Genomic DNA, 27,264 nt, shown 5'->3' with positions numbered 1-27,264 from the left:
AGTTTGATGACTTACACCATGGCTTATAAATCATTAAAAAACAAAGCAGCACTTTCAAATATTTAAAGCAGGTGATTAAACTGGAAAGTTGTTGGAGACGCACTGGGATGAATTCTCTGCTCTATCGGTGCCTTTCAAAAGGCTGATTGCAAAAGATGAACAGCCACAGGCGGGTGCCCCCCTCCTCCTCCTCCCTCCTCCTCCTCCCTCCTCCCCCCTTCGCTTTCCTCATCCATCCATCCGCGCTTCCCTCTGCCTCTGCCGCTGGATGGTGCGTTTTTAGGACCCCACGGAGGAGGAAACCCGGAGCTTTCCCCCTCTGTCTGATGGAGACGGCGCTGAGGAAAGGAGCGAGTGCGGTCGGCGGAGACCACCTCGAGGATCCTGCAGGAAGGACTTCGCTGCTGCTGTAGGAAGGCGAGAGAGAGGGGGAGAGGAGCGAGAGGGGAGACTCGGGAGGTAACGGGCCGTTAATAACCTGTTGTTGGTGTGTTTTTGTTTGTCGTTCATAAAGAGGAGAGCCGAATGAGCGACGTGAGAGCGACACGTTAGCCGTGCTGGACTGACTGGGCTGGATTTCTAAAAGAGGAACTGGCATTATTATCTCTGTTTCGCCCTCCGCTCTAACGTCCTGCTCATGTTTATTTTCTATGTATGTATTTATTTTTTCATTAGATTTTATGAAAATCACGCGTTTTCTATCAAAAGCAAATGATTGTGAGTTAATGTGTTCATTTGCCATTTCTGCAGACGTACGCTCTTCAGAAGGCGTAAAACGAGATGTTAGTTTTATTTATTCCTTTTCTTTCCTTTCTTTTATAATTTTCTTTGCTCATTTAAGTCAACAATAGAAACTGCAGCACATCAGACTGCAATTCAATTACAGCAGCTGGCTGGAGCCTTTTGATTTAAAAGGAGAAGGGCTGCGAGCGCCGCCCGAAGTCTGGACGTGGAATCTGTACAGAGCGTAAACTGGGATCATATCGGATCTAGAACAGCAGCCCGGCTTTACTTCATAAACAGAGCTGTCACTGCTTTGTATTTAATCACCTGTTCCTCTGAGGGGGCCACCGGGGCCCGTGATGTTACACAGATGATAACCTTCTTACATCATCCGATCCTACCAGTTTCCAGACAGCAGAGGATTAAAATAGAACATAAAAAGAAATAAAGCTGGCTTGTTCCGCACTCGGGAGCTTCGTGCTGTTGGCCTGGAGTGAAATAGCACTTGCAGGGCTCCAGAGGTGAGCAGGGAGACTGGCAGCGAGGCCGCAGGGTTGAATTGTTGCCTCCTCTTTGCATGTCCTCCTTGTGTTTGCACAATGCAGCCAGGTGCGCAGAATAGAAGCGCTTTTGTGCTCTCTTTCTACGCCAGTATGGAACAACATCAGCGGCCATTAATATTGATCCAGCTTGTAACAATGTTGACTGAAGTAAATGCAAACACGTATTGAACCGCAGCTCAGCTGCTCTGATGACAGAAGGGACTAACTTACATTTAAAAGTGAGCAGGGGTTCCTCCGCTCCTCAGCAGGCTACACTTTCAGTCATAGTGCAGAGAATTTATTGGCGTGTGTTCTGACTGCTAATCAAGTTTCTCAATAATTGCTCGGTAGCAAAGGTCAGTGCTTATCTCATTTATAAGCCTGCAAACTGACTAGATTTGGACTTGGCTAGAAATAAAAATCAGGGTATTGGTGACAACAAGAGATTCCAAGCGAGTGTTGAGGTGTTTTTGGTATTGCATGCTGCAACTGTGATGAGCATCGTGCTCTGTTTTCTGATCTTTGTAGAGAAAACGATTCAACAGGTGAAAGAATACAGTGGGCTTCTCTGTTGAATTGTAAAGCTGCAAAAATGCAAACTAGTAATCAATGACTTGAATTGTAGATGACGGATATTTCTGTTAGTCAGCTAATTGATTTCCACTTGGACCTCTTCCTCTCTTCTACACTGCACAGCAGCAGCTCTCTCGGCGCCTCTTTACTGAATGCAGAGATGCATTTATGCTCACCTTGTCTGTCACTCATTCATGCATCCTTTGTCATTCTGTTTCTCTCTGTTAATATGCTTCTCACACCGACACACATACACAAACAGGGGGGCCACATTTCTTTTGCTGTCTAACCTTGAGTTTTGTTATTTTCCGGAAAGCACAGCTTGCGTTTTTTTCTAGTGTTCTTCTGTCTTTTCTTATATTTATTTCTGTTTCCTGTTTTTTCCTGCCCTGCAGATCCTCCATCATCGGAAGGTCTCCTGCATCTCTTCCAGGGCGTGCCTCTGTGATTGCGTCTAGCATGCACGCTCACGAGAGCGCACAGCTTGTCTAATCAACCACAGTGCGTGTTTCTTCGCGAGCGTACGTCAAGTGCAGGAATGGGTTCGGTGGGCGCGGAGCGCCGCAGGCCCACGCCGGCCCAGACACCCGAGGAGAGGGACGTGTGGAGGGATGGAGGAAGATCTGTTTGGAGGGAGGGCTGGAGAGAGGGAAGAGAGAGCGGCATTGTGCAGAGCTACAGCTTCGATTCATACCAGCTGGAGGAGGAGGAGATCAGTAAAGACGCCCCGGAGCGAGGAGTGCTGGCTTTGTCCGAGCCCGGTGAGGGAGTTTTTGTTCTATCTGTGCATGAGTGTGTGTAATCTACTATTTATAAAGAGAGAGGCGAGGAACATGGAAGGAAGGAAAGGGGTAGGTGTACCAACAAACAGCAATTTGTCAAAGTGAAAAAAGGCACATTAATATCCTTCTACTCCTAAACACCAGGAACAAAGTGTTTAGATACGTGGACAGAGAGAAAAGTGTTTGCCAATGATTTTCCACCAGGAAATTTAAAATGCACCTTCTTCATTGTTTACCACACTTTCACATTATATTCTATATATAAAGAATTTAGACAGAATAGCATTTACATGTGCTGTTTACATATTTACTGATTAACTGTTAGATATGTATTCAGAGGGCAGTAAACCTCTGCTCTGGATGTTTTTAAAATATATTTGAGATTGTAAGAAGCAGTGAAAAAGATGGTCATAGGTTTTTCAGCTGGAAGTTTTCAGAGTTTGCACAGTTGTATAGATCGAAGAATCCCAAGATCTTTTACATCACTGCTACTGATACTGCAGATTAACTACCCAAACTGTCTTATCTTTTAAGACATGCTGAAATTGTATCTGTGTGGACGGGCTGTGATCTGCTCACCTTTGTTGGTTTGACCTGAAACAAGCACATACGCCACAACATTATGTGGGATTTGACAAGAGAGAGGTGGAGAGACTCAAACTGCATGACTGCGAACCCGAGCTGTCAGTGAGTGTGGATAACTCACCTTCACTGCATCCATCCAAATCAACTTTGTTCTGGTTTAAACTGCAGTGTTTTTTTTTATTGTTGTTTGTTTAACAACAAAACACAACACTGTGCAGAAGCCTTGAGTCACTCATAATTTCTTTATATTTAATTAGGAAAATGGGTGCAGAGATTTATTGAAACATGTGCAAACATACATGTAAATACAGTATATAATACAAAACAGAGTTTGTATAATTCTAATCAGCTTGAAAGTCAAGATTTGGTACGACCACCTTTATTCTTCAGCACAGTCTGATCTCTCTTAGGCAGCTTTCTTGTCATTTCTTTAAGTAGTCTTCAGGAATAGTTCTCCAGGCTTCTTGAAGGACACAAAGCTCTTCTTTGGATGTTGCTGCCTTTTGTTCTGTTCTCTGTCAAGATGATCCCACACTGCTTCAATAATGTTGAGGTCTGGGTTCTGGGGAGGCCAATCCATGACTAATAGGGTTCCACTGTGTGTTTTTCTATCTAGGTATGCTTTTGCTGCATTGGCAGTGTGTTTGGGATCATTGTCAAGCTGAAAAATGAAGCTGTTGCCCGATGGTATTGCTCGGTGTATCAAACTGTGATGATACTTTCCTGTGTTCAGAATTCCATCAATTTTGACAAGATCTCCAACAACATTGGCTGAAATTCAGCCCCAAACCATGACAGAGCCTCCACCATGTTTTACAGATGGCTGTACACACCCACTGTTGTACTTCTCTACTGACCTCATCTCTACATACTAATGAGCCGTTTTCAGTTAACACCTTTTTGGGAATCACCTCAATGGTACAAAAATACTAAGTTATTCCTGTCAAACTGTGTTGTCTGTGGGATTTTTTATAGATTATACTAAAGGAATTTTAACAAAGGTTTTTGCAACAAAGTGGCTGAAGATACAATTTAAAGTTGATTCTTTGCTGTTCTTCTTCTTTGTTTGTTACGTGGATTACACTACAGTGGTTCATCCCTTAAGTTAGGTGCCTTTTTATATTTGAATGTTCCTCTGAAAAGAGCCAATACCGGACTGAAAATGAGTAAAAAGGTAGCCAATGTAAAGCAAAGAAAAAGAAAAAAAAAAGAGAGAGAGACAAAACTATTAAAGTTCTTCAGAAAGTCTGAAGAACTTTCTAGAAAGTCTGGCTGTTTAGAAGCAGAATTGAGAAGTGGCTCAAGACTTTTTCACAGCGCTGTATTGTCATTTGATTTATTGTCAAATACACTTTACAACAGCAGCTAACCAGAAAAAAAATGTTTTAAAAAATCTGAAATAAAAATTTTAGTTATATTAAGCTTTAAGTCTCTTCCCCCTCCCCTTTTTACCATTTCTAACAATGAGACTATCAAACTTCAGCTAAGCTTCTATACCAACAGCTACCACAACAGATAACTAATATGCAAACTTTATTTCAAAAATGAACAATGTTGAAAGTGACATCAGATTTTTTAAATCAAAGGTTAAACATGGCCGTGCTGCTAGATTATTCCAGCCCACTTAACCTCTGGATAAGTTCTTCCAAATGTAGAAAACCGATTGGTTTTCCCAGCTGTGTTTGGGCAGGAGGTGATGTGCACCCTGGACAGGTTGCCAGTCCATCAAAGGGCCCTTAAATTTTTGTAAATAATAAGTCAGAATGGATTTAATAAGCGTCTTGAAGATTTGTATGGGCAGTGCATGTTAGACGCAGACGGCGGTCTTGATAACAAAAAACTGCTGTGTTGCCTGGTTACACGGGTTACACAAAGGCCATGTTAATCAGGTCATAAGTGACCAGTGACGCACAATGACGGCCTTGCAGGCAGAAGCCTTTTTCCCTGCTCTCTTCATGTGTTTCTTACTTATATTTTGCTCTTTTTTACTGCTTCCCTTTCTTTCCTGAAGCTGCCAGTCTTCATATTTCAGTATGCAACAAAACAGACAGGGGATGCAATCTCCACAGAGTCTGCCTTCTCCTAGAAGAAAATAAAAGATGGAGATGTGGCAAAGCAGCCTCCGAGAATGAGTTAACCTTAAGATGCCATTTCAGTTCTGCAGCTGCACAACAACTGTGTTTCTGAGCAGAGGACAACAGGTTTTATGAAGGTGTACATTGATTTTTATTTTCAGCGGCCAAATTAATTCTAAAAGGGTGAAAATCCATTTGTATCAACAGATGTATCAGTAAATAATTTTTTTGTTTCTATAGTAATAAAGTAGTGACATGAGTCAGTGAGAAGGACGTTTTCCCACTCAGTCTGCAGTAAAGCCTAAATTCTCATGATGAATGATTTGGGGCCATTAATATTAGGCTTACGGGATTAGGAAAGGATTAAGAACAGTTATATAAAAAACCTGCACATCACACTTTCTCCATGTAACCGATCCGGCTGCAAAACAGAAATGTACGAGTTTTAACTGAAGCTATTTCGACAGCTAGACCATGATCTGAGATCCCCATGATTAATCTTTCACTAACACAAGCGCAACAGTCTGCTCCACCATCAGCTGCTCCATCAAGTGGAACAGAGGCGTTCCTGCTGCCGCTGCACCTTTCTTCCTCCTGATTAGCTTCTCTGAAAACAGAGTGTTCTGGCTTCAGTACTAATTCAGATGTTAATCATATCCCGCCGTCTGATTTCATGCTGCTTTAATTCTCTAACCTATGACTCCCATTTTGCTGCTCAGACTTTGAGGAACCGATCCCTGACGACCGTTACCATGGCATCTACTTTGCAATGCTACTGGCTGGAGTGGGTTTCCTGCTTCCCTACAACAGCTTCATCACAGATGTGGATTACCTGCATCAGAAGTTTAAAGGTATAAATATGGATGAGTGTGCACAAAGTCCCATTTGCGGTTACAGCTCGAGGCTACGCTGTCACATCTCTCCCTTGTGTTTCAGGGACATCGATAGTGTTTGACATGAGTCTGACGTACATCTTAGTGGCTTTGTTGGCCGTCATCCTCAACAATGTGCTGGTGGAGCGACTCAGCATGCACACCAGGATCACTGTGGGTAAGTTAGAGAGGCGCCAAGAGCACAGATCGAGTGGAAAATTAAAAACTGTTCCATTAAAACTTACCCTGTTACTTATTAAATACTTTGGGACCACACAGTCCCGAAGAGATCTACCCACAGGGGAGCTTCACTGAGAACTACAGTCATGAAAAAGAAAGCACATTCCCTTTCAATTCTTTCACAGATCAGGGTGTAAAAAAATTATCTTGGCCTTCAGACTATTTAAATATAACCTCAGATATATTTTTACACCATGCCACTTTATTTTACAAACACTAAGGCAAAATGAACGGTAGAGTGTGTGCACCCTATGATTCAGCAGCTTGGAGAACCACATTTGATAGCAATAATTGAAGAAGCTGTTTTCTGTATGACTTCAGTCTCTCACATTATCGTATTGCAAAAATGTCAGTGCACCTTGTGGGCATTTGTTTATGCACAGCATTTCAGTCAGGTTGAGCCTGGGCTATTGCAACACTTTGATTTTTTTCTTTTTCAGCCATTCTGTTGTAGGTTTGCTGATGTTCTTGCAATCATGGTCCTGTTGAAAGACCAGCCTGGGCCAAGCTGTCAGACAGATGGCCTCACATATGACTCTAGAATACTCTGGAGAATTTAAACACGTTCTCTCTCCCGAGGCTCAATATTTTACGCTAGGTGACAAATCGTCAACATGTTACGCTTCCGGGCACCCAACATGTTCCTAAATGACGAGATCGGAAAAATAAGGAAATATGAGAACTGTTTGGAATTAATCCACACATATTTGTTCATTTTCCTCAAATCACTTTGGAAAACACTATTTCACGTCATTAAAGTGCTGGTTAAGGTTAGGTATAAGGTTATGGTTAAGGCTGGAATACATGGCTGGAACATGTTTTACCACGGGATCGTCATTCTACTGTATTTCACCCATAACCCGGCGCTACCTTAAGAACGCCGAAGGTCGCCTTCCACGTTCCTCAGGAACGCTGCCAGATGTAACAAATCGTCAGGATGTTATGCCTCTGGAGTGAGAATGAGCTGAGGATTTCATGGTCAACTCAGTGGCTGCAGGGCCCAAATCATCCAACGTCCCCCACCGTGCTTGGAAGTTGGTATGAGCTGTTTGCGCTGATGTGCTGTGTTTGGTTTTTGACAAATAGTGTTTTATAGCCAAACATCTTCACTCTGTCCTTTGGACTGAGAAGACCATTGTTCCAGAAGTCTTTTTTTTTTTTCAGTTCTATCTTTGCAAATCTGTGCTGTCATGTTTCTTTTAGAGAGACGAGGCTTTCACTTCAAACCTTTTGAAAGAGCCATACACTGTACTGTGGTGAACATTACCATTTGACGTGCTGGCTGAGGCCTGTAGAGTCCAAGATGAAGTTTCTCTGAGCGTTGCACGTCTGACCTTGTGGAGAATTTGCACAAGAATGACACAAGACTTGGCTTGTGGTTGGTAATGGAACATAACTCTTATTATGGTCTTTGATCGTTTTGTAATCCTAGTTAAGCTTCTTCATGTTGTCTTAATGGCTTTGGTGTATAATTTCTGCCTTATAGCATGCTGAAAGTGAAGTGCTGGTCAAGATATGCCAAGATTTATATTTCATTTTAATGAGTCAAAAATCATATTTTACTCCCACACACATGAAGCATAAAGCCAAAAACTTCACTGCTGGTTAAAATCAGTTGTATTTTTAATTCTTAAGCCTAACCTTACAAGCTGTCCTTCACGTGTGGACACATAAAATGGTGCACTACTTCCAGCAGTAGTAACAACTGTCAAAAAACAGCAGGAAGCTCAAAGCTTATCAGAGTGTGCAAAAATGGGAAAATGTTATAAAGATAAATAAAAATCCACTTTTCCATGGATCTCTTGTGGTCTTTATTCATAAACACCACAGGAGATCCCTTTTTGGCTTTTGCCGAAAACTGTGAATTGACAAGCAGCGGTTTCAGGATTCATCTGCATCTTCCTCAGATTGCTTTCATATTTCAAAAACATCATTAAAGGTGATTTGCTATGCTCTTTGAATAAGCTGTTCGGTAACAGGCGAGCACATACAGGCTGATTTAAAATCATGTTTGTTAAAGTCTTAGCTGGAGATACTGGAGAGATGTGGCCAAAAATATTAATCTTTGCAGAAATTATTCTCAAACTGTGATATTGGAGATGAACCTAGAAATATTAAAGCCCTTCAAGCTCACCCTTAAAAAAATCATGATAAAAAGTTCTTTAAATATGCATGTTCCCCGGAAGTTTGAGATCACTGCACATACATGCTAAATTTCAGAACGGGGTTTCACCGCAATAGCCTCTGCTGCTTAAAATAGCTGTGCTTGTATTTTTGGTTAAAGGTCTTTTGAAGTTTGACGTCAGCTTGAGAGCATATCCCCAGGTTAAAGAGTTAATGAACTGCCTCACATATAGTTTCCTCACTCTTATCAAATATGTGTTCAGTCCTGCAGTCACAACATTACCTGGATCACTGACTCAGCCTGTCACTCTCTCTGCAGGTTACATCTTAGCTTTGGGGCCCCTGATCTTTGTCAGCGTGTTCGACGTTTGGCTGGAAAAGTTCACCACCAAGCAGGCTTATGTCATCAACCTGGTATCAGTGGGAGTGGTGGCCTTTGGATGTACAGGTACTTTGATGTTCTTTTACCCTAATAATGGTTAAACGAACTGAATGACAGACTACACTTAAAAGGCAGAAGAGCCACTCTTGACTACATCCTTGCAGCCTTGACTTTTTGGAATTAGATAAACTATAATTGGATGAAAGGCTAGAAAGACAGATTGCCAACATGTTACAATCAGTCCATCTGCACCAATTAGCGCAACTTGTCTGCGATGTGGCTCTTTGCAGTAGGGAACTCGGCTCAGCTACCTGGCACCTGGTTGTATTCTGGTTGTAGTCTATATAAAATCGAGGTGGTCAAGCACTTCTTGCATTTTGCAGTTAAATTACAGAGACGCAGCAATTATGTCACTTTTGTGGAGAAATTTCAGAATTTCAGTTTCATATCCATTAGGTTCTGGCTGTGCAATGAGCACTTAATATGAATTTCTATGTATGTAGATGGCAAAAGATTTTCCATCTACATGCCAGTTTATCAGTTTATCACACACAATTGCCACAAACAGGCTGCATGTAATTTCGGACTTAACTGAAACTAGCAGCCTTTGAGAAATGTTTGCTAGCCTTTCAAAAGCCTAGCAATCATTAGCCGCTATTACAGCCACCTGTGTCTTGTCTCCCGTATAAATCAACGCAGTAACAATGCTTATAAGCTTTAAGGCTTAACATCTTTGAAAAATGTTTAAAAATTCACCGCTGCAGATTTTTTTAATGAAGGGAGAAATTAGGTTTCGAGACAAATACTCTCTTTTTCTGTCCCAGGCTATAGAGATGTTAGCTAGTTTTACTGTCCAGGCTGTATGTAAATGATGGCTCTCATGTGAGTTTTTTTAACCATTAAAGACCATTTGTGGATGAAGGGTGCACAGCTCAGATATCAGATGGCACAAATTAGCTTGGTTAGCAAGCTACATTTTTGAAATATACCGATGCAACACAAACACATGTGTAATAATAGCTTTAGGTAACAGACTACTGTTACCTAAAGCAATTCAAATACTAGAATTTGAATCGCCATAACTGTTGCACAAACGTATTTGGAGGTCTGCCTGATAATTCCATTAAAAAAACCCTCCAAAAGGCGCTAACAACACAATCACCTTAATGAGGTTGATTTCAGGGACTCTGAAATTGTCTCAATTGTGCCTCAAGTGGAGATTAGAGGACCTGCATTGGGTTTAGTCCTGGAGCTGCTGGTTGTATATGACTATGTGAAAAGTGTGGCTCGTAGCAAAAAGCTTACAGACAATGTACTGTTTTGTCTGCAGGCAGCTAGCAGACAACAACACTCTGCTAAAGCCTGTACATCACCGATTCAGCCTGTAAAAGAAGGCAGAAAAAGTGGAACATTTAGCTCCTTAATAGCCAGACAGTTCCCTCATGAGTTTGTGGAAAACAATATAGCGCTATGAGGACAATTGCTTTTATTAAAAGGATAATAAATTATAACTAAATATGTGTCAGAGCTCCCCCTGTTGGGATAAACACAAACCCAATAGAGGTTTTGGTCCTCAGGTGCTGCCGACTTTAATACATAGAGTCGTTTTCCTCTGTGTGTTTGTCAGTGAGAACTCAGTTTCTGCCTGCTGTAATATCAGTTTAATTAGTGGAGGTCTGAGGGTCAGAGCAGCTTCTCTCAAGTGGTGTGTGGTGGTTCATTAAGTTCCCCTCTAAATAAATCGTGTTGTTACAATGTTGACTGTTGGGCCTCTATTTACACTGATAACTGCCTCCCTCCTCCCTCTTCAGTGCAGCAGTCCAGTTTCTATGGTTACATGGGGATGCTGCCCAAGAGGTACACACAGGGGGTAATGACTGGAGAGAGTAAGTACACTCAACGATTAGCACACACGTTTACGTTAGCTCTTGCTGCCAGACTTTGTCATCCTCCTCACCTTCTTCATCTCCTTCATCATTTACGTACCCTCCTCAGGTACGGCTGGGGTGATCATCTCGCTGTCCCGCATCTTCACCAAGCTGCTGATCAAAGATGACAAGAAGAACACGCTGATCTTCTTCCTCGTCTCCATCAGCATGGAAATGCTGTGCTTCTTGCTTCACCTGCTGGTCCGCCGCTCACGATTTGTCCGGTATTACACCAGCCACGCCCAGGGTAAAGGTCCGGGCAAATGTCACGATCCGAGAGACAACGGGACCGGGTACAGGGTTCACCACGATGTCACTGCAGAGGAAGTAAGATTTGTAAGTTTATGGACAGCTTATTGACTCACATGTGTTTTATGTCTGTTCACTGCGAATACTAAGTATTGTTAGCCATGCCAGCAGCAGGCTCAATTACTCTGGCACAGAACACACATCTTAAGATATATACTATATATCGCAAAGAGCCAGGCTTTCTTTAAAGTGTTTAAAGTGCTCTTAAACTATTGCCTTTAGATATTGGCTGGTTTTCACTCTTTTATATTACAGTCCTAGTAGCCGATCATTTCAAAGGAGTGTTTTTTGTTTATTATGCCATTAACACTAACCTATGAATCATTCAAACATTAATAAGCTAACTTAGCAGATGGATCAGTGTTGTCTTAGGTGTACCGTTAACAGCTGTGACAAAGACACAAAATTTCTTCCCATTTCTTGAGCTAAATCTATGAAAAGTGTCAAAGATAACAGAGTTTAACAGGCAGAAAATGTTTTACACTAACGTTCCCAAAGCACTATCAGTAGAAAACTTATATCTCAGCATGCTGTGCAGCATATTCTTAAAAAATGAATGAAATTGTAAGTAGCAAACAAAAGAACTAAACAAGTATCTACAGCAGATGAAGAGTATTTGAAAGTCATGGTCTTAAGAAATAAGAAAAAGAAATCCAGCAAAGACCTGACATACGATCAGAGAGATGTATCTGGCCCTTTAGTCGATCCATCTACTGTTCACTAAAGATGGTGGAAGGATGGCTCTCAAGAAGGGAAAGAAGAAAGACTGTACTGTACTGAAAATAGGCGGGAACATGTCTGATGGAGTGATGAATCCAGTTTTGACATTTCTGGTTTAACTGTTCATCAGTATGTTTGGAAAAGGTCAGGAGAGGTACAACAGTGTCTACAGCCATCTGTAAAACACGGTGGAGGCTCTGTCATGGCTTGGAGCTGCATTTCAGTCAGTGTTGTTGGTGTTTTTAAAACTGATGGAATTATGAATGCAGAAAAATACCATTAGATTTTAATTCGATATGCAGTAACAACTGAAAAGCATCTGATTGGCTTCATTTTTCAGCATGATCCCAAACACACTGCCAATGCAGTAAAAGCACAGCTGGCTAGAAGGACACACAGTGGAACTTCGGTCATGGATTGGCCTCTCCAGAGCCCAGACTTCAGCATTATTGAAGCAGTGTGGGATCATCTTGACAGAGAACAGAACAAAAGGCAGCAAACATCCAAAGAAGAGCTTTGAATGAAAGCCTGGAGAACTATTCCTGAAGACTACTTGAAGAAATGACAAGAAAGCTATGCATATCTCCTGTAGTGTATTTGGTACCAAAAGTCATAAATATGCCATACACTATACAGTGAGCTGCTAAAGTGCTTGGACTTGATATTTTGCAGTCAGCGTTGTATCTTCAGCGTCTTTGATATTTTTCTCACGTTGCTTTTCAAGTTAGATTAGGATACTGACTCGACACAGACCAACAGGCTCCCTCATTAAAGCTTCTGCTACATGTTTTATTCATTAAATCATTTATAAATATTGTAATGACAAATAGTTTCTGGACTCAGACAGGGAGGAAATGCCAGGCCTCTAAACTGTAATGTCATCCAGAGCGAGCACGCACACAAGTATTGAGGGCTGGTTGTGCTTAAAAATGCAATCACTTAGTAGTTATGAGCTGTTTCTTGGCTGCTGGTCAGAAAGATGCTAAAAGAGAGGAAGAGCAAAAGATATTGGAAGTTGTTCTTTAGGGCTGAGGAATATAGGGAGTGGTGCAGGAGAAAGACGGAGAGTTGACGATGCCTCCTTTGAACCCAGAGAGAAAGAGAGTCACGATGCTGAGAGAGAAAAAAAAGTTTACGGGAAGCTACTAATGCGAGACAAGTGAGAGAGGCAGTGCAGAGAGTGGGGAAGAGCTCATAAAAATTGTAGAGAAAACATAAGACAAAACAAATTAAAGGAAGAGAAGGGAAAGAGAGCAGGACACCGGCCATGACAACGAGAGGAAAAGAGGGAAAGAAAACGACTTTGAATTGAAACCCACTTTGTAGCTGTGCTTTGAGCAGCATTTTTGTAGCCTGAAGACATGAAGCTAGTACTGCTCATCCTGCTCTGTGTGTGTGTGTGTGTGTGTGTGTGTGTGTGTGTGTGTGTGTCGTCTGTCTGTGTGTGTGTGTGGCTGTGTGTGTGTGTGTGTGTGTGTCTCGTGTGTGCTGTGTGTGGCTGTGCTGTGTCGTGTTCATATTTGTATGTGCGCCATTACATACAAGTGTGTGATGGACGTCCCGCGGTGTTTTACAGCTCTGTGTGTGTGTGTCTGGGGTTGATTCTGGCAGCTCTTTGTTCTGGTTGCCATGGGAAATGAATGCAGCTCTTCCTATTATGCGATAATCAAGAATAGGAGTGCCTTCTGGCCCGGCAGCCCCTCTAATCAACTAATGGATCTATCTCTCTTCTGGTGTGGTGTGTGTGTGTGTGTGTGTGTGTGTGTGTCGTGTGTGTGTGTGTGTGTGTGTGTTGTGTGTGTGTGTGTGTGTGTGTGTGTGTGTGGTGTGTTTTGTGTGTGTGTGTGTGTGTGTGTGTGTTGCGTGCAGCACCTGGCTCAGTGAATTAGTGTGTATTTGGAAAGACCTCAGCATAAAGGGAGGTGCCCATACCCGGAAAGATGTCTGTGTGTGGTGGTGGTGGACATCATTGAGTCAACCTTCAGCCGGTCACAGCCATCCTCTCTAATAGTCACTGTCATAAAAAGGGAATGTCATGTAAAAGTGAATGTGTTTATTTATTGTGTGATGGCTACCTCTAGTGTTTCCTTAAAGAACCTTCAAATGCTTTAAATAAGTTTTCAGAAATGAGCAACAAAGTCTTAATTTTCCCACTCAGAACTATGTTTAAAAATGAATACAGTTCAGTATTTTCTAGCATAGGGAATTAAAAGGGGACAGAATCACATGTTTTAGTGTTTTTGAGGACAAAGGACCCTTTTTTTTATCCCAAAGATAAGGATGAGTATACGAGGGAGGCTGTGACTTCAAAAGATGATAAGTACTGCCCACACCTGCAGAATGGATCTGCATTCCTAATATAATAACCAGCTGGGTTTTTGCTCTTTTCTGGAGTCACCGTTTGCTTACTTTAACTCCAAAACTATATCACCCGCAAAACATAAAACTCCAAAACCTCCAAAACAAAGTTTGCATCTTGCAGCTAATGCAGCTAACATCACCACCTCTATGCTGCTCGCCTAATTTCTGTACACTTATGTAATATACAGGGAGTGCAGAATTATTAGGCAAGTTGTATTTTTGAGGAATAATTTTATTATTGAACAACAACCATGTTCTCAATGAACCCAAAAAACTCATTAATATCAAAGCTGAATGTTTTTGGAAGTAGTTTTTAGTTTGTTTTAGTTTTAGCTATTTTAGGGGGATATCTGTGTGTGCAGGTGACTATTACTGTGCATAATTATTAGGCAACTTAACAAAAAACAAATATATACCCATTTCAATTATTTATTTTTACCAGTGAAACCAATATAACATCTCCACATTCACAAATATACATTTCTGACATTCAAAAACAAAACAAAAACAAATCAGCGACCAATATAGCCACCTTTCTTTGCAAGGACACTCAAAAGCCTGCCATCCATGGATTCTGTCAGTGTTTTGATCTGTTCACCATCAACATTGCGTGCAGCAGCAACCACAGCCTCCCAGACACTGTTCAGAGAGGTGTACTGTTTTCCCTCCTTGTAAATCTCACATTTGATGATGGACCACAGGTTCTCAATGGGGTTCAGATCAGGTGAACAAGGTGGCCATGTCATTAGTTTTTCTTCTTTTATACCCTTTCTTGCCAGCCACGCTGTGGAGTACTTGGACGCGTGTGATGGAGCATTGTCCTGCATGAAAATCATGTTTTTCTTGAAGGATGCAGACTTCTTCCTGTACCACTGCTTGAAGAAGGTGTCTTCCAGAAACTGGCAGTAGGACTGGGAGTTGAGCTTGACTCCATCCTCAACCCGAAAAGGCCCCACAAGCTCATCTTTGATGATACCAGCCCAAACCAGTACTCCACCTCCACCTTGCTGGCGTCTGAGTCGGACTGGAGCTCTCTGCCCTTTACCAATCCAGCCACGGGCCCATCCATCTGGCCCATCAAGACTCACTCTCATTTCATCAGTCCATAAAACCTTAGAAAAACCAGTCTTGAGATATTTCTTGGCCCAGTCTTGACGTTTCAGCTTGTGTGTCTTGTTCAGTGGTGGTCGTCTTTCAGCCTTTCTTACCTTGGCCATGTCTCTGAGTATTGCACACCTTGTGCTTTTGGGCACTCCAGTGATGTTGCAGCTCTGAAATATGGCCAAACTGGTGGCAAGTGGCATCTTGGCAGCTGCACGCTTGACTTTTCTCAGTTCATGGGCAGTTATTTTGCGCCTTGGTTTTTCCACACGCTTCTTGCGACCCTGTTGACTATTTTGAATGAAACGCTTGATTGTTCGATGATCACGCTTCAGAAGCTTTGCAATTTTGAGACTGCTGCATCCCTCTGCAAGATATCTCACTATTTTTGACTTTTCTGAGCCTGTCAAGTCCTTCTTTTGACCCATTTTGCCAAAGGAAAGGACGTTGCCTAATAATTATGCACACCTGATATAGGGTGTTGATGTCATTAGACCACACCCCTTCTCATTACAGAGATGCACATCACCTAATATGCTTAATTGGTAGTAGGCTTTCGAGCCTATACAGCTTGGAGTAAGACAACATGCATGAAGAGGATGATGTGGACAAAATACTCATTTGCCTAATAATTCTGCACTCCCTGTATTTATTCTGTGGTACAGCAAATATCCTCAAAACGCTGTTCTCATTTACATATCTGCTTCTGTCATCACACAGAGATGAGAGTGTGAAACAGGGAAATGTAGCCCATTAACTTACAAGACCGTTTTCACTCACCTCTAAAAATCTTGAAACGATCGTGAATATAAGTTTAAAGCAGCGGCTAAGATCTAAAATGATCACTTAGAGAGAAAGCAGTCTTTTTCTTCCTCTCTCCCCCTAATCAGTTTTTTTGGATACCACCCAAACTGTAAGTAATTATATGAGTAGCTGGAGCTCTGATCTCATGAAAAGTGCTTTCTGATTGTTGTTTTCACAGTCTGCAAACTAACAAGTTTGCCGCTTTAGGGCCCGCGACATAATGTTCTTGCTTTGTGACTCTTATTTTTTTCCACATCTTCACTCATTGTCATTATCGGGTCTATTTCGTGTTGATTTTTTCACATTGGGGTTGTAATGTAGTGATCTTTAATAACAATCTTAATCTTGTAGTTTTTACAAGTATGTTCTGACTAGAAAATTCTCCCTTAGGACATCTTTCCCACAGTGTTGAAGGATTAACCTCCTGATTATTTTTAAATACGTCATTGGATCCAACACAGATGAGTTCCTGAAGCTAGGGTCGTTCAGCACATTGATATTAAATGTTCATGTTTTCTGTTGCACACCCACTACGTGTAAAGAGAAATAAATGTCTGAATGATTTGATATATCTAACTATTTTACATTCTTTTCATTTCATTCATATATGTCTATAGATATATATAGAGAGAGATATGTTACAATTAAGATTTGAAAGCATTAACATAAAGTCTCGTGTGTCTGTTCAGTTTAGAAGATTACAGTAAACATCTCGTCTGTCTCTCTTCAGGGAAACGGTGGTACAGGAGCGTCTTCTGTGGAGGAAGGCGTCGAGGACATTGCGGGCGGTACCTATGTTCGATTTGATGCCCCAAAAGCCAAGATGAGAAGGAGCTGGCCCGGGCTCCGAGGTAGTCTCTTTCAAAATCTTGTCTAATCACTTCTCAATTACCCTCTGACTCCAACAGATGGATCTGAAATTTAAATGCATCCCCTGGTGATTTTTATTTAGGTAGAGGAGCGATCTCAATGAAATGACTGCTCGAGTGAATCATTTGAATTTTTAATACGGTCCTGTGTGTGTGTTCTCAAACCAGACATGATCTTGCATCGTTACGTGGTGTCCCGCGTGATCTGGGCCTACATGCTGTCAATAGCTGTGACCTACAGCATCACTCTCTGTCTGTTTCCCGGGCTGGAGTCAGAGATACGAAACTCCACCTTAGGTGAATGGCTCCCCATCCTCATCATGGCCACCTTCAACATGTCGGACTTTGTTGGCAAGGTGAGCCATATATTAACTTCACAAGTTTGAATTTAAACATTGTGGGTGGTGACTTTTACATGAATAAAACTTCACACATGATACTTTTTATAAAATCGGAGAGATTAGAATCATATATTCATATATTCACGGTGGTGACTTTTAACCTTTGATTCCAGGGATTTAAGTTTTTGGAGAGAACTTGGAAGAGAACAACCCCAGTTCAGAAATCAGAAATCAGAATCAGAAAGGGTTTATTGCCAGATGTTGAGCAGGTTTACAACATTAGGAAATTGCTGCGGTGCTTCAGTGCAACATACTGTCATAAAAATATAAAAATAAGAATAAGAATTAAAAGTGCTAAGTAGATAGATATATACATGATATATACATGAGTGCAGGTGGTGATCAGTGCCAAACATGGAATGATGCAGTGACATAGCGTAGGGTCATGTGTTAGTGGTGGGAACAGTCATACGGTTATTGTTCATGAGTCCGACAGCAGAGGGAAAGAAACTGTTCTTATGGCGAGAGGTTCTGGTGCGAATGGACCGGAGCCTCCTGCCTGAGGGGAGCAGGTCAAACAGACTGTGTCCAGGGTGAGAAGGGTCAGCTGAGATCTGAGCTGCACGCCGCAGTGTCCTGGAGGTGTACAGGTCCTGCAGAGATGGGAGTCTGCAGCCAATCACCTTCTCAGCAGAGCGCACAACACGCTGCAGTCTCTGTTTGTCCCTGATAGTGGCTCCAGCGTACCACACAGTGATGGAGGAGGTGAGGATGGACTCGATGATTGCAGTGTAGAACTGCATCATCGTCCGTGTTGGCAGGTTGAATTTCTTCAGCTGCCTCAGGAAGTACATCCTCTGCTGGGCTTTTTTAATGACGGAGGTGATGGTGGGCTCCCACTTCAGGTCCTGGGTGATGGTGGTACCCAGGAAGCGGAACGAGTCCACAGAGGTGATGGGGGTGTCAGTCAGGATGATGGGGGGGAGTGGAGCTGTGTGCTTCCTGAAGTCCACAATAATCTCCACTGTCTTCTGGGCATTCAGCACCAGGTTGTTGTGGCTGCACCAGGACACCAGACGTTCAACCTCCCTCCTGTAGGCAGACTCGTCCCCGTCCGAGATGAGTCCGATAACGGTGGTGTCATCTGCAAACTTGATTAGCTTGACAGACTGGTGGGTGGAGGTGCAGCAGTTGGTGTACAGGGAGAAGAGCAGAGGAGAAAGAACACAGCCCTGAGGGGAGCCGGTGCTGATGGTCCGGGAGTCCGAGACATTCTTTCCCAGCCTCACATACTGCTTCCAAAACTTTTGTGACACCGTGTAAAATGTGAATGAAAAAAGAAAATCCAAAGCCTTGCCTTTGGCTGATCCATGTTCTTTATTCATCCAAAGAACATGGATCATGTTCTTTGGATGAATATGGTTTCTTCTTTGCACGATGGAGCTGTATCTTCATATGCGAATAGCACAGTGTGGTCAGACACAGTGATTTTTGGAGGCACTCCTGAGCCCACAGTGATTTCTATGACAGAGTCATGTCTGTTTTTTATGGAAGCCTGTTTCCGCCACAAAAAAAAGGGTATCCATATGATATAGCTCAAAATTTTGACTTATTAACTTGAAATTTCAATTTACTTTTCTCAGAATTTCGAGTTAATAACTCGACATTTCGATTTAGCTCTGCCAATCAGTAATCTACATGAATGGCGTCATTTTCTTGCAACCTGGAAGGATACGGCACAGAGAAATACACACTCAAAACCGGATCGCAACAAATTGGGGCTTTTTATAGTACGTTTGCTGATAGTAACGCCACGTGATTCAGCTAATAACACAAGGATTTCATCATTAGTGAAGAAAATAACCAGCAATTTGTGCGTTCATGACTGGCTATAATACTGTTAGTTTAGCTGTAGCATTTGTAGCTGAGGGCTTCGGCTTCCGGGTAACAAGGAAACGACTTCATTCACGTAGATTACTGATTGGCAGCGCTAACGCAAAATGTCGAGTTAATAAGTCGAAATTTCAAGAAAATAATTCAAAATTTCAAGTTATGGATACTTTTTTTTGTGGCGGAAACAGGCTTCCGTAGTTTTTAATGCAGTGCTGTCTGATGTGTCTTTCAGCCTTGTCCCTTGTGCACAGAGATTTCTCCAAAATTATCAGAATCTTTTGATCTATATGTATAATAGATGATGAGGAATATTACTGAAATTGTTCCAAAAATGCAGTTTTTTTGCAGATTGCTGAAAGTCTGCCTCTCTAAGATGCTCTTTTTAAATTAAGTTTTAGGTTTGTTCTGTTGTGAATCCCATCATTTTTGGAACTGGGCCTGTATTAACTTACTGCCAATGTATAAAATCCACTGGTTTAACATCAATATTAAATGCTATTGCCCTTCTCACGCTACACTTACTGAGATTTTGGGATTTAAATTTCCATTTACAGGCATCTTGGCATTAAAGGAACAAGAAAGACAGAAAGGCAGAGTTAACCTCGTGAAACCATTAAAGTCGTCGACCCATTAATTTAACGTAAGGCTGGTAAAACGTCTGGTGTATTGTGGGATAATTGCACTTACTATAGCTCGGAGGCTTCATCCGAACACTCTGAAACTTATCTGGTTTCCTTGGGTCATAATTTTGACTTTGAAGGCACCAACATTGGTTTAGTGAAAGTTGTTATGTAGGCTTTGGCTTTGTCCTCGCGGCAAATTGAGTTTTTTCTTCAAATGAAAAGGGAAAGAGATTAGAAGAGGAATTAAATTGAAAAAGGAAAAGGAAAAATTAAGGTAGCTTAGAGGTATAAAAAAGAGAGAGAGAAAGAAAAATGTCACGATAAGAGACTGGAAAAGTGTAAAGAGGATTTTTCTTTTGCATTTCTCTCACGGTTCACTTTGTTTTGCACTAATACTGTTATTGTTCTTATTTATTTTCCCTGAAAAGTGCTTTCCTTAGAAATTGTTCCAAGCAATGGAGAATTACTGAACATAACGGTCTTAAGTTCAAAACTGCAAATGCTCATATATTTCATATATTATTTGAATATTTTTCCTTGTTTTTCCAAAGTGTAATACACAGCCTGACTGAAACACTCCTGCTGTCCCCTCAGATCCTGGCAGCGCTGCCATATGACTGGTCTGGGGGTCGTCTGCTCTTCTTCTCTTGCCTGAGGGTGGTCTTCATCCCTCTGTTTGTCATGTGTGTGTATCCGGCCAATGAACCCACCCTATCCCATCCTGCCTGGCCCTGTCTCTTTTCTCTCCTCATGGGAGTCACCAACGGATATTTTGGGTCTGTACCGATGATCCAGGCTGCGGGCAAAGTGCCGCCTGAACAGCGGGAGCTTGCAGGTGATTTTTGACTTCTTTTGTCTGATTTATTGTTAAATAAAAAGCATCAATAATTGAACTGAAGCCAGTTGATTAGACCCAATTAGCCTAATTTTAGCTATATAAGTTGTTGTATGTCATAAGAATACCATTAAATGGTTGTAAATTAGATCATTATATTCTTCTTAGCAGCATAACACTGACCTTAGCACTGTAACTGTAACTTAATTATTTTATCAACTTAATAAAGTTGCCTTTCTTTAGAATGAATGACTTTTGGCCTGACAGCTAGCTTAGCTTAGCTAGTAGCAACCAGGCAAATATAGCCTATATTAGATGTAATTTTATGTTAGCTTAAGCCTTCAGAGAAGGATTACATATAAGATATCAAACAAACTCAACACTGTTATGTGCACTATAATATTAAACATTATTACCTGTGAGATGCTTTTTAAATTTTATCTTTAACACTCAAAAGTAGTGCATATTTCAAGAGTTTTTTTAGCTAGCAGTCTGACATTGTTTTCAGGCTGGGATTTTGTGAAGAAATACTAAAGTTACATTTAGATTATAATTATAGATTTTATTATAATTTTCCTCTGAGTGACCTGTGCTTGGTGTCTTGCGCTCCTATTAATGTTAGCTTGCTAAATTAGCATGCTAAATTAGGATGGTTATAATGGCACATGCTATCCCTGCTGATGCTAATATGCAAGAACATCAAAGAGTGGATAGCAAAGATGTACTTTCTTAGACTTGTTACTCACTATCTAACATGTTTCTTGCTTACTTGTTCACGCCGAGCAGTATTCTTTATTTAAAAATGGCATTCCCCCCGGATTAGGCAGTATGATCAGCTCTACAGTTACTCTCTGCTCTCTCTTGCCAGGGAATACTATGACTGTCTCCTACATGACAGGCCTGATGGTTGGCTCCGCTGTAGCGTATGCAGCTTATAGCTTCACTGCTCCACCAACAGGAATACACTCCTCCACGCTCAACATACACACACCTGCCAACACTACCGTGTATTGAATGTCCGTAGGTTTGACACGCACTCACTCATCCATCTGTATACATTTACATGTACACACATGCTGCGTAAGGACAGGACGTTTGCCCTTTCAGCAGCATAAACTGATGTACTAGACTCCAGCTGCAGAATAACTCAACAATAACAAAAGAAAAGACAAGCAGTGGCGTTTAGTGTTGAAAGGGATTAAGTGAAAAAAGTGCAGATTTCTCCACTCGCTCATCTCCCGGTGATCCACTGACCTTCAAGCATCTGCTCCGATGAACTTCCCCGGAGGAAGAGAAGTGGAGCTGTGTGTCTGCCAGCAGGCAGACATTAACCCTCAGAGTATCACACAGTGAAATTACTGTCTGCATATGTGCGAACACATCATCTGACATTTGTACAGTGCAAAGTCAAGTGATATTTTGTTGCGGGGAGCTAATGGCTTGTGGTTTTAGAGGAGACCTTGCATTATATGTGATGTTATGTTTTATGAATTCTCAGAGCTGTCGCCCATCATAGAAGCGAGATGGTGTTCAGACTCACGTAAAAATATGATCAGCGTTTTTAGATGATGAGTTCCGTAAATGCTCATTTTATTCGGACCCTGTTATTAAAACCAGTTTAACCTTATGAGATCTCAGCCCTCATTGAGGATGACCCTAACCCTGTGCTATCAGAATAAGTCATTTTTCAAACAAATAATCATTCTAACTGAAAAAAACTTACGTCTTGGGTTAGGGCTTGGGGCTATGAGCTGTTACCAATAACGACTCAGACCTCACAAGGGTTAAACAAACTGTCTTTTCTGCCTAAGACTCAAAGACATTTTTTTGACCCTGAGAGCACTGTGTTAGATATCTAATGCTGCAACCAGACTGGGGGAAATAATGGTTGGAGGCAATTATTGCAACTGTGTGCAATTAAATTTTAATGTCATTGCCTTTGAAATGGTTGCTTTGACAACGTAAATCGGATCTGCAACAACTTGCAGTCAGTCGTTGTCTTCAAAGCGAATTTGTTGCATCGAGATGACTATAAAGGAACAAAAAGACTAAATGGAGTCAAGTTGGCAGTCTGTATGTGATAACAAACACTGAAATTCACAACAACTACTTCAAATTCGGAATCCATCCAGAACCTCACAGATTTGAAAGAGAACTCCCTCTGTTTCAATAGTGACGTAGTTGCTGCAGGATTGCTCAACAACCTTGCATTCTAACAGGAGAATAATAGTTTGCAACCAGTTGATCCAAACCCCTTACTACAACGAGACACTTTGCAGACAAGTTGTACTCTTCGATGCAGACTACTATAGACTGAGTGCAACATGTTGATGATCTGTCTCCATTTATAAAGTCAACTAAACAATGATTATCAGCAAAAATTCACCAGTCTGATTGCTTCGTACCTTGGAGCAGACAACACCCTCAACCTCGGGGTGACCGCTTGGTTTCACGTGAGCGGACCACGCTCCTCTCTAAACTCACCTTCTTTCTTTTTTTTTTCAATCTCTAAACACTTGTAACATTTTGTGACTGCATCTTGCATGTTTGTGAAACTGTGTTGAAAGAATCTGTCCACAAAGTACTCGAACCTGTCGGTGTGGTATTTCCTACTACAGCAGAGGGTCTCCAGGACCACGCAATTGTCATCATGACACACAAACAATACCAGCTGTAGGGTAAAAAAAGAAAGAAAGAAATCATGTAAAAGGAGAGATTTCAGGTCACTTCTTGCGCCCCCTGATGGCTGAAAAAAGTATTTATTTACCAGAGGAGGTATTGCAGTCCTATCACGCTAGTCTTTGTTGGTTTATCTGAAATGCTTTGCACCTCCTTTGAATGGTGTCTGTATTAAATGTCTATGTGATGATGTGGGATATAAGGGGACAAAATAATTAGTGCCAAACAGTCTGTTTTTATGACAGATGCGATTAGGGGAGGGAGAAAAAAGTGAATGTAAAGTTGTAAATAGAATAAAATGCATTCAAGGCAATGAAAGGCATTTATTTTCACTACTGCAAAGCCTGTAGAAAGAATCAGATTCATATCTTTTGTAGCTTTATTTAGTTGAAGTGACCCCTGGATCCCCTCCTTTATTTATCTCTTTCTTTTTTCCAGCTGACGCACAGCAGCGTCTCCGTTCCCTCATGTTTCCTGTTGGACTTGATTAATTTTTCAGTGATAAGAGAAGCAGCCAAGTTCACAGTTTATATATTATATTTAAAAATAAATAAATAAATAACAGACCTCAATGTAAAGAGCTGCAAATGTGCACTGCATTATGTAAGTGATGGCTTGGATGGAGAATGTTGGCACTGTTTGAAATACGGTGGGATGCCATTTGGGAGCTAACCTCATTACTGTATGTATGTCCTGCTTCCTGCGGCCTCTCAGCGAGCTGCTGGGTTTGAAGGTGTTTTTAGTTATTTTTGGTCAATTGTGTCATTAAAGGACATGAAAAGTCTCTCTCCTTCTCTTTCTTTCTCTCCTGCAGACATTTTGAGAGAGGGGGAATCCAACTTTCTTAGGAATGCTTTTTTAACCATTCCTCACGATGAACTCGCACATTCATTGTGAGGATTCGTAAAGCAGTCTGGTTTTTATGGAAATTATTTTTCTGTAGGGTTTTCAAGAAGGGTAAACAAGAAACTAGCAGCTATCTAACTAACCAACTCCCCATTTTTACTTTGATGATGGGATGATGTTTTTTTGTTTTTTTAATGTTGATTTCGCTCTTTTCTGTCTCACCACTGCAAAATATGGTCCTCAAGACGCCCATTGTGGAAGAAACAACCTCAAAGGACGTCATACTTGTACATATTTAAACTTCAGGAAGAGTGAATACTTAGAGACCATGTGGTGTACGATCACACACCACACCTAAACTCTTAATAATGATTTCAGTTGCACCAGCGAATGCAACTTTGTGATCATTCCTGCTGCAGTAAGACCACAAAAGATGAATAAATAGACCGAAACAGCTTTACGAAAGCATCTAAAGGAGCCTGCACAGTTGTGGAAAAAACATTTGACTGATGAAACCAAGATAACCTTGATGAAACTGCTCGGGATCTAAAGCGGACTGCATCATCTGTCAAACATGGTGAAGGATGTTATGCAGATGTGTGGTTGATAATAGTTCATCAGTGTTTACTGATGATGTGACTGCAAAGAAGCAGCAGGATGGCTTGTGAAGTGTACAGGGTTATAGTCTCTGCTCAGATTCAGACAAATGCTCCAAAACTATCTGGACAATGATTTAAAGTGCAAATGGACAATAAACCAAAGCAAAACTTTTAGAAATTTGAGGATTTTGTGTAAAAATGTCTGATATTCCTAAACAATTAATGCAATACCAGTCTGAATGAATCCATGGAGGCAGTATGAAGAGGCAACACTATACAAATTATGAAATATTGTGTCTTGTCTGACAAATTAGACCTAACTGTAGCCACGTGCCAAAAAATGAAAAATAAAAGTTGTCTCCAGGATCAGAACAGGATGAAGACAGCCATACTGTCACAGCTCATAGGAGCAGCTGAGAACATGAATCCAGCAAAATTGATTTTAATAATCTACTACAAGAAGAATTGCATGTACACTCCGGGAATTTTTCCACTGGTGATGTCGGATTTTCATCATGTCATAGACTTTTCTCGGATTATCCAAAGTGACACATGATGGGCTTCACAGAAGAACGAGCTTCATGAAAAAATGAATCTCTGAAAATTTCAGAGAGCTCTGACAAAATCACACATGACAGCAGAAAGATCCTCAAAGAGAAAGCGTGTCAAGAAATCACATAAAAAGGGGCAAAAGAGGCAGAAGGAATAGTTGGATGACAATTAGAGTGAGCCTTGGAGCAGTGGGCAAAAGATCCCTGAGGGGGAGGTTTGTACCTGTGATGGAAAGTGAAGGAGTTTGAAGGTTACGCCACAGCTTTGCAACGACTTTCACTTTCAGCATCATGAAAACAGGGATCTGGTTAGAACAGAAACAGAAGCACGGGAACTCTTTTCATTCTACATTTTATCTCACCCATCGGGGCCGATATCTTCCACCCAGCATGTGACTTCCTGTTTCTGTTTATAAATTCAGCCACACTGTTCCATAACACTTTTATTGAACTATGATATATTTTAGAACTACGTCACGCTGACTATTTTAGGCTTCAACATGTGACTGCACGCTGTGATGGTGTAAAAGGATGGAGCATATACAGACATGCACGCACACACTGTAACGTGATGATATTTCACAGTTAATTTGTGAAACAGAAGAAACAAAGAAGAGTTTAAGGGCTTTGCACGTCCTCTGTAAAGACCTGTTCTGCAAAGAGGTGCCGCGAGCTACTTTTGGCTAAATTATTGTGTGAGCTTTGGGTCTCTAATCAGCTTTTTGATGCAAAATCCTTTTGCATTAGCGAAGGATTCAACAGAGATCATTCTCCTGACTACAATTTATAGGGTGTTGAAGTAAATAAGGACAGGATACCCTTTAAAAATGATATGTAGTACTTCACCTGTCAAAACATGACTGATATTATTGTAGGAACTGAGCAAATGTGCAAAAATTAAAAAAGAAAATAAAATGGCTTAAACTAAAAGTGCTTTTATATGAACTGTTCTCTTTTTGGTTTAGGATCCGTCTGCCCGTACCCTCAGCAAACATCTGCTGTTTGTGTTGCTATTTTTGCAGTTATGGAAATGGAGATAAGACTCTTTCGCATGCTATGGTTTAGATCAGAGATAATTTATGTCTGTGAAAACAGGAAGAACATTGCAACCACATTCAGTCGCTAGGATATGGCTCTTTCCCCCCCTTTTTTCTCATGTTTAAACAGCTGTGAGCAGCACCGATCTGCACCACAAAAGCTTGAATCTCGCAAAATCTTTTTTTTCCTTTCGTTTGAGCTCGTACAAATCCAGCCACGATTACGAGTGTTTGAACACCGAATTATCTGGAATTGTGCACAACACGAAACACTAGAGGGAGGTTTGATGCCGGAGCTGCTCTGTTCTTCAGGTGTGGGTTGGTTGCTGTGTGATCTGGGGTCAGTTAGCAGCCTGCTGCAGGAAAGACACTGAAGAGACAAGAAACTGTGGTTTTATTCATTTCATTCCAGCAAGTGCAATACTCTTAAAGTGCTCCTGAAAAGAAAACAGCTTTTGAAAGCTGATTTGTATTTGCTGCTTCCATCCAGCAGAGAGAGCACAAGATCAGAGCACAGCATTTAGTGCCGTGCAGTATCGGGACTTCACAGGACTTCAATATCTACAGCAGATCAGGGGCTCCAAACAACCAATCTTATTCTCTGCAAGGAAAGAAAAAGTTCTCTTTGTGGCACAGAAATGTTTCACTGAGACAAATGACACCTCCGTCTGTGTGCTGTGCTACAGAGGTCAGAGCGCTCTTGTGGAGCTGCTCATCTGCAAGTGCGTGCATGCACCTTTCTGGTTTTTGGTTGGAAACGTCTGCACGCAGACTTGTGTACGCCTGTGTTCTCATAGGTGTCTGTGTGTGCTAATTTTGGATGTGGCTGCAGGGAAAGCAAGTCTCCCGTGTGTGACAGAGCCACTGATC

At 41.4% G+C, this 27,264-nt stretch overlaps 1 protein-coding gene across 3 annotated transcripts; it reads left to right on the top strand.

Moving 5' to 3' along the window:
• The first annotated feature begins 222 nt into the window (after nucleotides 1–222).
• Nucleotides 223–23,184, top strand: slc29a4a (solute carrier family 29 member 4a). 3 transcript variants are annotated; one of them, XM_005946210.2, is made up of 11 exons: nucleotides 223–459; nucleotides 2,234–2,599; nucleotides 6,000–6,131; nucleotides 6,217–6,330; nucleotides 8,836–8,964; nucleotides 10,710–10,784; nucleotides 10,894–11,153; nucleotides 16,852–16,972; nucleotides 17,159–17,346; nucleotides 20,442–20,682; nucleotides 21,551–23,184. In XM_005946210.2, the coding sequence occupies exons 2-11, from the start codon at nucleotides 2,377–2,379 to the stop codon at nucleotides 21,694–21,696; spliced, it is 1,629 nt and encodes a 542-aa protein (XP_005946272.1). In that variant the 5' UTR covers nucleotides 223–459; nucleotides 2,234–2,376; the 3' UTR covers nucleotides 21,697–23,184. The 3 variants fall into 3 exon arrangements, with proteins under 3 accessions (XP_005946272.1, XP_014196810.1, XP_014196811.1); XM_014341324.2 differs by having other exon boundaries at nucleotides 10,894–11,162; XM_014341325.2 differs by lacking the exon at nucleotides 223–459 and adding an exon at nucleotides 479–652 and having other exon boundaries at nucleotides 10,894–11,162.
• The last annotated feature ends 4,080 nt before the right edge of the window (nucleotides 23,185–27,264 follow it).

The sequence above is a fragment of the Haplochromis burtoni genome, unplaced genomic scaffold (assembly GCF_018398535.1).
Source record: "Haplochromis burtoni strain Fernald_Lab_line unplaced genomic scaffold, NCSU_Asbu1 Contig_464, whole genome shotgun sequence".
NCBI classification, from domain to species: Eukaryota; Metazoa; Chordata; class Actinopteri; order Cichliformes; family Cichlidae; genus Haplochromis; species Haplochromis burtoni.
This window is presented reverse-complemented; position numbering and strand designations above follow the sequence as displayed.